Source organism: Numida meleagris, chromosome 1 (genome assembly GCF_002078875.1).
Source record: "Numida meleagris isolate 19003 breed g44 Domestic line chromosome 1, NumMel1.0, whole genome shotgun sequence".
NCBI lineage: Eukaryota > Metazoa > Chordata > Aves > Galliformes > Numididae > Numida > Numida meleagris.
The window spans coordinates 163852310-163867510 of record NC_034409.1 but is presented as its reverse complement, the minus strand read 5'-3'; the positions used below and the strand labels follow the sequence as shown (position 1 = coordinate 163867510).

General features: G+C 38.7%; 1 protein-coding gene across 2 annotated transcripts in view; it reads left to right on the top strand.

Annotated features, from left to right (window-relative positions):
- The window catches only part of VWA8 (von Willebrand factor A domain containing 8), a 180503-nt gene that overhangs the window by 111512 nt on the left and 53790 nt on the right, over positions 1-15201 (top strand). For both annotated transcript variants that reach the window (XM_021375025.1, XM_021375031.1), the window contains 3 exons: positions 5936-6044; positions 7020-7158; positions 9869-10071. In XM_021375025.1, the coding sequence (XP_021230700.1) occupies positions 5936-6044; positions 7020-7158; positions 9869-10071 (451 nt within the window). The remainder of the gene's footprint in view (positions 1-5935; positions 6045-7019; positions 7159-9868; positions 10072-15201) is intronic.

The following is a 15201-nucleotide window of genomic DNA, read 5'->3' as shown; positions in this document are numbered from 1 at the left end:
ATTACTTTGATTATATTGACAATTGACGCATTGCACCAGATAAATTTTAAAGTTTACAATCAAAATAGCTTTGTTTTTAAGAATAAATTGTGAAAGTAAAACAGATTTAACCTGTTGTTCTGCATTTCACGGATAAAAGGTTTAAGTAGATCATACTGAAAAGCAGTTAGAAAACTTGATGTGGCTTGAACTGTAATATGGAATTTATTGATGGAGAAACAAATATTTCCCTTTAATGATGAAAGTTCTATGGATTTATGGAGAATTGTGTTTTCCATGGGACATACTACTTTTATATTTGCTAAGGAGGCACTGATTCTTATGATATCATGTCTTTATGTTAGGTGTCTATGTGTACGTTCTTCTACTGGTGCACACTTATTTTATCTAACATTCTACATACAACTATTAAAAGGAGACTGGCAGTATGTTGACTCTGGTGCACCTTTTCGTTTTGCTGACAGAAGAATTACATGCCAATGGAACCGATGTTGAGCAAGTGCAGCGTCCATCAAATTGACAGTACACACTATAAACTCTTTCCATAGTTTCTGTTTTAAAGTTTTATGATGTTTGTCATATTTTTTTTAGAAATTTGCACTTTATATAGTTTATATATAATTTTTAGAAGTACTAGGTGTGGGTGATTATGGGTGGAACAGAGAGGGCTTCCAAGCAACGAGAAAGGTTTCAGAGGTTTAGGAAGCATAAGACTACTGTTACTGGGGACTGGTCTGTCTAGAAGTGAGAACAAAAAGGATCTGATCATTTTAAATTTGACCACTTTGGAACTGTCAGTGAAGTTTTACTGGACAGGTTACACCAAGGGTGACAGACATACAAAGACCCCACAACATGCTCATCAAAACTTTTACTGACATTTCTTTCACAGGTGGGTACCGTGTGCTCTGAAGAAGTAGGGAGAAACAGGAGGAGCAGATCATAAGCAGTTCATAAAAGCAACTCTTTTCTAGATCTCACTGTGCAAAATAGGGACTATGCTGACACCTGGCACTCATGATCCTGTGATCTTGGTCTCAGAATCTCACTTGAATCTCCCACAGTTAGTATTTCAGATTATCCGACTTCTCTTTGCCAAAATGGCCTTGCTTTTGGTCATGAGATTTAAGTGGAGCTTGTGACCCACGGGTGGATCGCCTTGAATTGCAGGCACATCTTCCAGGAATGGTTTAGATACGGCTAATTCTGCCTTGAGGTACAAGTACACTGGAGTAATGTATACAAATCTGTTCCAACCCAATTTGCTGGATTTGCTGGAGAGTTGGGTAGAGAGGAACCTTGTGAGGTTCAACAAGGGCAAGTGCAGAATCCTACATCTGAAGAGGAATAACTGCATGCATCAGTACAGATTAGGGGCTGACCTAATGGAAAGGAGCTCTGTGGAGAAGTACCTCGGGGTCCCAGTGGACAACAGGTTGATCATGAGTCAGCAGTGTGCCCTTGTGGCCAAGAAGGCCAATGGGATCCTGGAGTGCATTAAAAAGAGCATGGCCAGCAGGTCGAGGGAGGTGATCCTCCCCCTCTGCTGTGCCCTGGTGAGGCCACATCTGTCATACTGTGTCCAGTTCTGGGCTCCTCAGTTCTAGAAAGTCAGAGAACTTCTAGAGAGAGTCTGGTGGAGGGCTACAAAGTCGTCCCATGCACAGGTTTGTCTTTAAACATGGGATGTGAAACTGAGCAGGTTAGTTTCTGCTAGAGCTGGGTAGAGTAGTGTGAAAATATAGAGTTGTATTTCATACAACACTCCATTTTAAAATTTTAAAATACCAGTGTTTGCATTTCCTGTAACATTTAACTCATGCTTGGTTTTTTAAACACTGACCTCCAGAACTCCCTGATCTGTTTTAGGTAATAAGTTTCTCTCGTATTTACATTTTTCTTAATATATTGTATTTTTTTCAGATTATTTCTCTGTTTTTCAAGATCATTTTCTATTTTAAACTTGCCTTCCTAGCTACTTAGAGTCTCACACAAGTTGGCAATCTATTGATTGACTTCTAGCTTCCATGATAAATTGCTCAGTGATTCTATTAAGAAACATGAAAACCAAGGGGGGGATTTGAAGCCTATTCTGCCTTAGGATCTGAATCATGTCTGCAGCCAAATCATTGCTATTGATAAGAATACCAAAGCTATAGAATTAAGTAACAAGTTTTGCAATGCAAAAGTCCTTGAATACTACATTATGTTCCGCTATTGAGATGATTTGCAGAATCAAGTACTAAACAGTTCTGTTACCTATTGAAGTTGGTCCGACTCTGTGTTAGTAAGATAGCTGGATGTAGATGATTTTTATTCAGTAAAACTTTATTCTTACAATATTCTTAGCTATTTCCCAGTGTATTTCAGAAATGTAAATGGATAAATTTATATAACAAGTTGTACTGCCTTTTTGAAGATACATATTTTTTCAAATTAGCCTGAAATGAATGTATTTTCTAAATCTAAAAAGTGAAAAAAAAATGTGCTCTAGATATCACTTTGAGAAGTTTTCCAGCATCAGAGGCTGCTCAAGAATTATCTTTTGACAGATTGTCTCCCTTCAGACTGCTGTGTATGAACACAATCAGGTTAAATAATAGTTTTATGTAGAGTTGCCACATCAACCGTAAGTCCTGTGCCCATCACCTTTTCTAAACTGTCTTCATATGTAACCATTTCATGGACAATAGCAACCTTAAGGAAAACCAGGATGTAAAACTAGGAGCAAAATAACATAAAAATATTTCTAACTTTTTCTTAACCTACAAATGTTCACAGATCCATAATGAAAGAAGTGATTAGGAATAATTCATTAGAACATGCTTTTAAGTCTTGGCTTCCTTACAAGATTACTGCAGCCTGTTGTTTTTTGTGCTCTATAAACTCCTTCCAGCTTTTGAGGAAAGCATAAATTGAGGGTTGTTCTGTACATTACTGGAAATAGCAATGATGTTTCAGTACAGTTCTTAACAATCCACTGCACTTTTCTACACCCATCAGATCTCTTTTTCTCAGCTTTTTGCCACTGGTGCCATTTCCACAGTTTTCTGTCTGCCTTTTATATAAGCAGCATTTGGTTCAGTTAATTCATTTGAAATACTGCAGAGGGGCAGAAGTGCCCTATGAATCTTTTTACTAGCACTGTCACTTCAAGTTATTTTCAAAACTTAGTTGTTACCTGTAAATCCTGGGAAAGGAAAATAAGCTCCCTACTTCAATGAATGTCATGCATATTCAGTAGAGGAAAACTGTTCAGATGTGTAGGTGTCTCTAGAGTGGTTGTGTTGCTCCAGCTCTTCTGTACCCTCACTCCAGAAAATCATCAGGAGGCAGACTGGCTCTAAGACCTTTAGTGCCACCAGCTTCTTCTAGACTTTCTTAGACTAGGTTTCTGTGCAGTGAGATGGAATAAAGTAGAGTTGTCAGGCCCTATTTTTCTTGACAAAGGAACTTTGTGTTATGAATTCTGTTCTATGTTTTACTCCTAAATTCTGATCTACCTCTCCCTCCTCTTTGCTGTTCCTGATGGCTTAGGCTGCTCCCCAGAGATGCTAAATCATTCAGGAGCAGGGAAGAGAACAAAACCTCAAAAATCTGCGAGAAAGGAGAAATGAATTTTCCTGAGGGAAGAAATCCATTAGCAAAGCAAATCTCCAAAAAGCTGAAACAGAGTGGAAAAGTTTTGTTTCTCTGAGAACGCAATCCGTAATTCTGTTGCTGTATAAAACAGAGTATTTTATTAGAGCTAGTTATGACGTATTTTTTGTTTTAAAATGTAATAAGTACTCCTGATTATTAGTGAACCTGTTGATTTCTACAATGTTGTACATGAAAGTAATATGTAAGGAATTAATAAGGAATCCATATCCTTCTGAAAGCTGATGTTCCATTGAGCTAACAGGAAACCGTTATTGCTGATTACAGGCATATCGGAGATTTTGCTATTCACAGTTACCCTAGAAAAAAAGAATTCCAGTTTCTTTTGCACGCAGAACAGTTTCAGCTCAGTACAACCAAAGTTTTGCCAGCAAATCATTTTGAAACCCAAGTGGAAGCTTAGAGTAAAATTCCAGTTTATGGATAAGCTGACTTATCCAGTGACTGGACTGTTTGCCCTTTTTCTGACTGCATTAATCTAAGAATTGTGTATATGTTGAAGTAGTACTTCCTGAACATTTTTTTCTTAATGGTCTGAATATTTTAATGTGATATATATGCATTTGCTTTTCTTTTAAGTCTGGCTTAAATTTAATTCTTAATTTGGGAAGAATCTGGCTAGTCCTGCTATGTATAAAGAATGGAAAAATGCAAACTGAAATGAGGAAGAACACAAAATAAATCAATGTTTAAACATTGGTATCTATTAATATTCATAAATTCAATGATAAATAGGCCACAAACAGGCAGTGAATGCTCTGCTGGTTCTTTGACTGAATGAGGGAAATAATGAAATACACTTCCCTCTCTATGTGCCCCAGTGGTACATAGTGCTGGCAGCACCAAACCATTTTCTATTTCCAAATAAGTCAGACTGTCTTTGGCTATCTGACTGCCTTGGCATTTTGTCCACACTCAGAATGAGGATGGAGATGGAGTGACTGCTTCCCTGTGGATACTGCCTTATCCAGGTTGCTTGAGGTTTGGTGTATACCAGTAAGAAATGTTAATGAATCTTTCCTGCCTGAGTTGGAATGATTAGAGGGTATTAGTGTTCATTCCTTCTCTTTTTCCTTAAATTCTCAGTAAAAAAAATAATACCAAAATTTACCAACATTCATATATTATCCCAAAGATTTTTTTCTGAAATCTCTCCTTATTCTGGAAAGAGTATCAAGAAGAAAAACTAATGACTTATGTTTAGAGTGGCCAGACTGGGGGGGAGAGGGGAACATTTTTAACAGTAGGAACAAGCATCATCAAAAGGGGTAGAAGAGATCAAGCACAGGCTTTTAACAGTCTAAGAGAACTTCCTTAAAATAGACTTTAGAGATATTTATAGAAACTGGGAGAGGGAATGTCTTCTGTTCTCTTGCCAAGTTATGTAGCTGTACAATAATGTGCAACTGCTTGTAACACAGAATGCAGTTTTGATAGGTCTCTTTAGGAGCAACAGTTCCTAAATAAAAGAAACCAGAAGTGATGAGTTCACTAGCTCGAATGCATTCATGTCTATCAACAAAGTCAAACTGCTTTTAGTGGTTGCAAATCACTGGAGAAAATGTCCCTGTTCTGCTGTCAAACTACTTTGTCGTATGCCAGCATTTTCTTTTCCTTTATAAATGATTTTTGCTGTGGCCTGTGTATTTCTTCCCTCAGTAAAAGGTTCAGAAATAAAGAAGTTGGACCAGTGAAACCAATAGAGGCTCTCAAAGAAGGCTATGCCCTTTCTGTAGGCTGAAGAAGGCAGTGGCATATTCTCACATCTGTATTACATTGTCAATGTTCATGTGAACACTGGCAAAATATATGGAAAAAAAATCATTGCATTTATTGCATAGTTAAATTTCCACAGTGTTTACTGTGCTTAGTCTACTGTTTTTAGAGGAGTGTGTTGCTTACAGTAGTAGCTTAATGCGGTACTATCGCGTCCTGCCTGACTCGAGTAAAGCAAAGCAAGAGATGGCTTGGATATATTTTGCTACATGCCCTAGATAATTCAGAATGGAAAAGTGTTTCATTTGAGGCCATATTGTATGAGTGATTCCTTTTTTTATCACGCTGTTTAGGTTGTGATGTTATTAGTATTCCAGAAGGCTAAATCTTTGTGATTTAAAACATAAAAGAAATGACATATTTTAGTGAGGAAGCATTTTGTGCAAGAAAATCTTCAGATATGACAAGTTGGAAAAATGGTGTTGTTTAAATGATTTATTCCATATCAGTTGCTGGTTAATGAATATAAAAATTCGTTTGTCCCTACATTGTTTGACAGACTGCCATTACCAGATCATAAATTTATGGGCTACTGGAAAATCCATCAGCCAGGAAATGCACAACAGAAACTGCTGTGTCCCACAGAAAGTCAAAAAATAGATGTAAAGGTTTGTCTCATTTTCTTTTCTTTTCCTTTTTTTTTTTTTTTTTTAATTATCAAACACTCTCTTTATGTATTGGGATGTGAAGGATCCAAAGTGTAGTTTATTCAGGAAAAAGACTATATACAAAGTTTGGCTCTTCTTACCTGTTTATGTTTTTTAATGCTGACTTGAAAAACAAACTTTCTTGTGTACCTCACCCTCAGAGGGTAGGCTGCCCTTTAAAAATCACTACATTTGTTCAGAAGTTCTTGAAAAGAGCTATTTTAAGGACACTGAAAATACCATATTTGAAAGAACTCTGCAGATGTTTTGGATGCTTGGAGGTGGTTGGCTTCAGCCCCCAGACTTCAATTTTTGGATAAGATCAGAGACTGAAAAGAAAGCTTTTTCCTGTATGTTTTACATGCAACTGAATTCTTAAGGGTCTTTGGCACTGCCAAGTTTGAATCTGAAACTTTGGTACAATTTGACCTGCAGCCAAAGCTTTAAAGTCCTTTTCAGCTTTGAGCTCTTGGCCTAACTTCAGTAATTACTACTGCAGTCAGTAAGGAAAAACCCTGAACTGCTAATTCGATGTGGGATTTATAAAACAAGAAATTACCATTGAACTTCTTTGAGACAAGAAATATTCTGATTTCTTTTTCCCTTGTATGGATTGAATTTTATCAGAATGTGATATTTCCCTCAATCTGTTGAGCAATAATGGTTGCAAACCAACCCATGAAGGAGAAAGGCATGATGGTTGCTATACTGCAAAGAAAACGGCTGTATGAACATTCAGAAAGCTTGCAGAAAAGCATTTCTTCTTCCCTGTCATTTGTTTAGTAATTGATCTGTTTCTGATATTATTAGTATTAACGGTTTTGAAGAAGACTTCTAGATTTTGATAAATTTTAATTTTAATTTTAATAAATTCGTTATTAAAAGGAACAAAGTGAACAAAGTATTTTAGCAAGCCCTCATTACCATTTGTTTTAGGGCCCCGTATACTTAAATATTCAAGGATTTCCACTGGAACGACATGAAGCCCGGTCCCTCAGTTTCACAGAAGAACTTGCTTATTGGACGCTGCCTTTGGGTGAAATTAACTTCGTTTGTGATGTCACCGTAACAAAAGGTGCGGTAAGAAAAACTAGTAACTTTTGTAATGGTCCCTGATGTCATAAGTATATGAAATACCCTGGAGATGAAGAAGAGTTAGGCTACTGACATCATATATGCCTGCTGATAGCCAGTGACAGAACATGAAAAAGCAACATGTGTGAGTATAAGGGTAAAAACAACACTTGAGTGTATTTTCAGTAGTTAGTATATATGGATATCTTTGCAAATGACTGCAGGAGTAGTACTAGGACTTGGAGTATAGGAAGAACCTGGGGCTGTTCAGCCTGGAAAAGACCGAGAGAGGATCTTATCAATGCTTATGAATATCTAAAGGGTGGGAGTCAAGTGGATAGGGGCAGGCTCTTTTTGGTGATGCCCAGTGACGGGACAAGTGACAACAGGCAAAAACTGGAACACAGGAAATATACAAACATGTGAAAGAACTACTTTACTTTGAGGGTGACAGAGCACTGGAACAGGCTGCCCAGAGAGGTCATGGGGCCTCCTCTGGAGATACTCAAAACCAGTCTGGATCCCTACTTGTGCAACCTGCTGTAGGGAACTGCAGGGGGATTGGACTAGGTGATCTCCAGAAATCCCTTCCAACCTCTATGATTCTGTGATTCTGTGAAAAATAATTTATCTTCTTCCACTTTTTTTTTTTTAGCTGTAGTTGAAATAAAAAGTAATTAGCCACTGAAAAGGGAGTGTAATTTCAGTGATACAGTGTGGTCTTTGTAAGGATATGCATCCTTCTCAAACCAAGAGAAAGATATTTAAAGTAGAACACAGCCACGAAATTGCAAGTCTGTCTAGTTTTTATGTTCAACACTGTAATGTTTCAGAAAATGATTCTTTGACTTTTTCTCCCTTTCCCTAGGTCAATTCAGTTTTAATACAAATCTTGCAAGTTGCTTACAACTTAAGCTGTGCTTAAAATGATTAAAATTCTTTCTCGCTGAATCAAACCTGCTTTATTTATCTATATTAATGTCCCAAAGTGAGTTGCATCTCTGGCAATATTCATAAACTTTTTCGGAGTTTATCCTTAAATGTCTAAACTTTGTTATGTGTTATAAACAGATTGCTGGTGATTAGTAATGGAGTGCTCCTTTTTCTGCTTGTAGCCTGAGTTTCACATACATTCACAAGCTTTCATGACTGTAAAAGAGAAACTACATCACTTTGGTTTGATTTTGAGAATTGTCTGCAGGCCAGCATGAAGTGCTCATTGTGAAAAGTCTCTTTTCATCCCTTGTGTAATTATTACATATATTAATTGAAAGAGAGGATGAGCTAGAGAAGGAGGGAGAAACAAAATTATAAACAAACAAAAAGGTCTTGGCACATTTTGCATATGCTGGCAGGCACTACAGTCTTATTTAGGCAAATGTGTCTTGGACTACTTGTTTGAAGAGTTCATAGTGTTGTGGCAGGAGTCTGCTTGTTAACGTTTTATTCTCCTGGAGAAGCTGGCAGCCCATGGCTTGGACAGGTACACTCTTTGCTGGGTAAGGAGCTGGCTGGAAGGCCGGGCCCAAAGAGTGGTGGCGAATGGAGTTAAATCCAGCTGGTGACTGGTCATGAGTGGTGTTCCCCAGGGATCGGTGCTGGGGCCTGTCCTCTTCGATATCTTTATTGATGACCTGGATGAGGGCATTGAGAGCACCCTCTGTAAGTTTGCAGACGACACCAAGCTGGCAGGAAGTGTCGATCTGCCTGGGGGTAGCAAGTCCCTACAGAGGAATCTGGACAGGCTGGATCTCTGGGCTGAAGCCAATGGGATGAGGTTCAACAAGACCAAGTGCCGGGTCCTGCACTTTGGCCACAACAGCCCCAGGCAACGCTACAGGCTTGGGGCAGAGTGACTGGAAGACTGTGTAGAGGAAACAGACCTGGGGGTGTTGGTCGACACTCGGCTGAGCATGAGCCAGCAATGCGCCCAGGTGGCCAAGAAGGCCAATGGCATCCCCGCTTGTATCAGAAATAGTGTTGCCAGTAGGAGTAGGGAGGTAATTGTCCCTCTGTACTCAGCCCTAGTGAGGCCGCACCTTGAGTACTGTGACCAGTTTTGGGCCCCTCACTGCAAGAAAGATGTTGAGGCCCTGGAGCATGTTCAGAGCAGGGTGACAAAGCTGGTGAGGGGTCTGGAGCACAGGCCTTATGGGAAGTGGCTGAGAGAGCTGGGATTGTTCAGTCTGGAGAAGAGGAGGCTCAGGGGAGACCTTATTGCTCTCTATAACTACCTGAAGGGAGGTTGTAGTGAGCTGGGGGTCAGCCTCTTCTCTCTTATAACTAGTGACAGGATGAGGGGGAACGGCCTCAAGTTGTGCCAGGGGAGATTTATGCTGGACATCAGGAAATACTACTTTTCTGAAAGAGTGGTCAGGTGCTGGAATGGGCTGCCCAGGGAGGTGGTTGAGTCACTGTCCCTGGAGGTGTTCAAGAAACATTTAGATATAGCGTTGAGAGACATGGTTTAGTGGGGTTACTGGTGGAAAGTGTATGGTTGGACTGGATTATCTTGTAGGTCTTTTCCAACCTAGCTAATTCTATGATTTAATACTGACAGACTGTTTATCTCCATCTTTCTCGCCCTTTGTCACGGTAATTTTGCTGTACATTTTGGTGTATTATCTGCTTAGTTTATGACATATATGTATTTCCTAAAGAGCGATATGCAGTGTCAGTTGCCTTCTCTTATTGTTACTTTCTTATTTCAGAAGAGGAAACTGAAAATGTTCTTTATGTCACTACCTGCAATCCTGTTTCCTTGTACTTCATGAATGTTTCTAGTAAGAATGGACACTTTGTGGATTTGTATGACATCTTCCCAAGAACAGCTGGACACGTCTGGCAGCCTTTTGTGACTGCGGCACCACTGGGAAATCCACTCAAAGGTCAAGTGGTTCTGCATGAAGAGGAGGTAAGAAAAATTTAAAATGAAACAAAAACCAACACTCAGCCAAAAAACTGCAGCTAAGTGTTTAGTTATGAGCAGAAGGCAGAATCACTAAGGTGCCTCCTCTATAGATAGAAATAGGCTGGATAAGTCTAGCTGCTTCCGACTGTTCTATTTTTCATTATACTTGCAGCCTGAGACATGCCTCAGATTTAGTTTTTATGTGGAGATTTTTCTCTTGCACTTTTTAGCTGATTTACAAGAACCTTTTATGTCCTTTCGCATTACTGAAACTGAGTTCTACCTACTTATTTCTCTCACTGGTAGAGGGAGGTTGGCCTTTATGAAAGAAAGGGAAACTAAATTGAGTTCAGGAGTCTCAGTCAAGCAGCATGTATTTGAAAAGTATAGAGTAAGCTGGTCTATGCTGTGAATTTAAGTTCAGCTCTGATCTTGTTCTCTTTTTACTTTTTGAGCTGTATATGAAAGAGACATTTTCTGAGTCACAAAGTGAAGTGCTACTTTTGTTTGCTTCATGCCAATGTTTTTGGTTTGTTTTGTGAATCCTGATAATTCTGTTTCTGTAACATCTAAAATACAGATACAGAAAGGCTATGTAAGTCTTGACATCTAGTGCATCAGCAATGGAAATTTAGAACCACTGAAGAATTCCGGGTTGGTTTGACTCAAATTCTTTTTTCAGAGTGAAGTAACACATACTTTCCACAGATTTTTTACTTTCTAGTACTATCAGCTGTTGATTTGAACATTTCCAATTTAAAACTTCTTTGCCCAAGAGTGAGAAGAGACAAGAGTTGATAAAATGCAGCTGATTATTACTCATTTTTTATTGTTGTTAATCATTATTCATGTTGCCTACAAGTCACAGTGTTTTTGTTTTTAATCTAGTCATTATCGCTGGTTAATTTTTCCTTTGCCTTTTGTTCTGAATTTCTTCTTCCCCTTTTTCAGTGGGGGAGGAATGCCCATTTAGCAGTGCCTTTCCTACACTGAACTGGGGTTTAAGTAGTTTTCAATCATTCCATAACTATTATCTCTGTGATAGTGTTGTTCCAGAAACATTTTTCAAGAGTTGATGCCATTTTCTGGCCTCAAACACAACAGTTAAATTTAATACCTTACAAGAAACACAATTCTACCTTTGGTAGAGCTACATATGCCTTCTTTAGGTTTGCCTTGGATGCTTTTGAATGCCAACTGTAAAGACGTAATTCAGAAGATACCTGTTATTGTGATTGCTTGTAGGGTTGTCTTGAGCAGTTATAGACGTATGATTTGGGCTATTTTGGGATGCACATGACAAATTTGTGCAATTCTAAACAATACTTGGCCTTTCTTTTTTGGCAAAGTCAATGCAGGAAACTGTAAAACATATGGCAGTCTATGTTGTGTCTAAGAACGTTTAGAATGTCTCACACTTTTTAATATAAAGCCCAGCAGTATTCTTTGCTTTCTAAGTGTCTGAAATTCCCACCATGAAAATAACTGCCATGCTAAATGTGTTTTTAACCAAATCACAGGAGGATTCACTTTCAGCAGCAAGGTTTTAATCAGAGATTTGTCAGTGAAGCTTTGGATTGTTAATTAACTCTATGACTGCTTTTGCCTATCCTTATGGCATATATTTTTCAACAGCAGTGTGACTTAACTCTGAAATAAAGGTTGCTCTATAGTAGCTCATTGTCCCTTTCCATCTGACCTCCACTAAGCTGTAGCCTCTTGGTTTTTTTCCCTGACAAAGCTTAAATATCATCAGTTTCCAGTCTCACCTTTCTTAGCAAGTGCTAAACTGAACAAATCCTATCTGAAAATAAACCTGCTTATACTGCTGGAAAGTAATACTGAGTTACAATAGACTGAATGCTTTGCATTATGTTAGGACTTGTTACACAGTGTTAATATTAAGGTAGACCTTACTGAGTGTGAACGCATGTTCCAGTAAGCTACACATTTGGTTGCAAACTGTCATTGTACACTTAGGACATTCAAAAGGAGTTTATTTTTTCTGCTGGGAGCTTAGATTTTTATTCCCAGCTCTTCCTGTCATGGAGCCACGGGAAAGTCATGTGCCTTCACAGTGCACCTGTGAAATGGGGTGCACATTACTGTACATTAAATTAAATAAAATACTATTTATGACATTAGCAAGGAAGTGTATAGTGTGTGCTAGTTATCTGAGTACCATATGTATCTTCTGAGTGGATAAAGGTGATCTGAAAGAAGATTCATCCTGGCTAAGCTAGAGCACAGATAATTGCTAGAGCACAGATAATTGCCCTCTGGAGGTGCCTTTTTCCACTGGCAATAGAAGGAGCCATGACCACTTGAGGAGTAGAGTCTTCCTTTGGGTGTACTAAGGTCCTGGCAGCCTTAACCTCAGAATTTGCATCATTCACATGATAATGCAAGTGGATCAGTGGCACATCTGTATTGGGGGCATGGCTCCAAGGATTAGCTACATGTGCTAAGGCTGCATCAAACAGGTCTGCTGGAAAGACAAATACTTTAAATTGTGTATGCGATGCTTTAGAGATTTGTCTGTGTATACTTACAAAAAGACAGAAATATTAACAATATTTCTAGAAATCAGAAGCTGTACTTATAAAAAAAAAAAAAAAATCACTTGACAGCTGGTATTGCCTAATTAGTGGTTTTATGAAATATCAAAAGCTTTAAAATTTTTCCAAGTTTCTTGTTTAATCAAGGTCTTTGAAAATGAATGGTTATAACTAAGTTTTAAAAAGAACAATTTAAAATGGTTGATAACTGCTGGAAAGGATGAGATGATGATATTGTAGCTCTTAGAATAAGCTTGTAATTTATTTCTCAGGTAACATCCATCTGGATTCAGTAGAGCCCTCCAGTGAAATAAAATGAAGAATCACCATTCCTTCTTGTCCTTTTGAATAAAATTTTACTAAAGCTGAACTTCTTCAGGATTTAATTTAGCTGTATAAATCAGAGATTTATCTGCTTTTAAGCCATCTCTACATCTTCTTGGAAGAAATGGTAGATTATTCTATTCTATGCAGCAGCCATTGGGCTCAATGAGCACAGACTCTTTTGACTCTTTGTTTAATCTGAGCTGACAGACTTTGAAAAGAGTCTTCTTAAACCTCAAGTCATTTATTTGTAAAGTGGAAACTGCATTGTAGAGGGGAAATGTTCATCTTTTCAAAGTAGTGATGGCTCTGCCCCATCCTCCCCACAAGTATTCCAGGGCGTACCCCTATTTCCTATAAAGCCACAAACGTGACTATTTCCTTTAACTTTTTCTTAATGGATTCCTAATGTATTTACCACTTAGAAGAATAGCAAGTGAAAAGAAATTTTGATAAGCTCTGTGTATGATTTTATATGGGACATATGTGGGAAGAAAATACACATTGAGCATTGATTTGCATGAAAATTAACTACACACTTCCATGTTTTCTTGCAAGTTGAAAGGCTGCAACCAGACTGACAGTGTAACCTACAGTCTGCCTCAGCGAGCACAATGAACTTTGCCCAGGCAGTGTCAGCCAGCTTCCTTTAACTCTGCTTTTATCTTTCTCAGTCAGGAAGTGGGGTAGGAAGGGAGGGAAGTGCTTTCCTTGTCCCACATGCTGTTGGAGCTTTGTCAGAGCTCCCAGATAGCATGTGGAGAGAGAGGGAGCATGTGGCATAGGAGCTGACACAGGGATCCACCTTGCTCACCACGTGGAAACATCCTTTAAAAGAAGGTTGTTTTAACATCTTGTGATCTAGGCAGACAAGTGGGGATCTGGAAATGGAAGGACTTGCAACCTCTCAGCACTAATATCTGAAGCCTTTCTTCCATGTAACATTCTGATGTATGCATTCAGGAGAAAAGTGTATTTTCTTCAAATGCTAACAGGCATTAAATTCTTTTTTTTTTTTGTATCTGAAATAAGGTGAAGACTTTCTTCTTTATAGGCACAAAGCTTATATACTCTACTTCCTGTTCTCAATTCCTGTAATGTTCTGTAGCACAAACGAGTGTCACAAAGCATCTGAAAGACACTTCTCATGTTAATTAGAAGGTCAGTAATCTACCTGCATACATTTCTCACCTCTGAAGGCATGGTGGTTTGAGTCCAAAGCTGTGTAAGTTCATACACTTATACTTTTTTCACTTATACCTAATGAGCAGTAAGATATCCCTAAATGTGTGCGTAAACTGCACTATATCTGCGCCTAATGTCTACAGCAACAGGAGTGTTACGTGTGCATCACTCCCGAGGTCATGGGGTGGCACTAATAAAAAAGGTGCTTGTGGGACATGAGGCGAGGTGAGTGCATGCTGTCCAGAGCTGAGAATCAGGCTCTTCTGAAGATCGCAGCAAAGGGGAGTGTTTGCAAGCTTGCATGAGCACTGAGGACAGAAATGAAGCTGTGAAAGTAAGCATGGTGAAAAGAATACAAGAGGGTTAAACTGAGTTGTTTATACTGTCTTACTCTGAATTTGAACTTTATTCCTTCCCGTAGCTCTGCTCTGTCTGCGAGACCATAAGAAACAGCTTCCCATACCAGCAAAGTGAAATCACAGCCCCGCTTGGTTTCAGGACTTTTAAGAGGAAAATGCTTGCTAAAATAAAAACAGCAGTAAGGAAAGGGAAACTTTGCAGTAACTAAAAATAAAGGCACGGCACTTCATGAGATTGGTTATTTCATCTGTCCAAAGTTTGGAATTCCAGACACTGGGGTCGTGAGGTCACCCAGAGGTTACTTTTCTCCCAGTCAAGAACAAACACAGCGGAATTGCACACCAGCGTCTTTTCCCAGCCCACTTGAAGAGTTGCCAGAGCTGCTTTTGGATGTGTTTGCAAGTGACGCAAAAATCTATTCTTGAACACAGACAGAATATACATCAGTCACTTAGCACAGAAGGAAACCATTAACATCAAAAGGGGTGGAGTAGAGAGGCTTTTTATATTACCAACTACTCTCATAAATTTAACGCTAAGTGGAAGAATGTAATTGATTTGTATGTGTTCTTTATCTCATGTGGAAGGCGAATGCCTTTCTTTGGTTCAGCAGCGCTGCTGCAGAATTATATAAATAAAACATGGCAGAAAACCAAAATCCAAAGCGAATGCCCTATTTGTTTCCTGAACCACGTTTCTATAATTT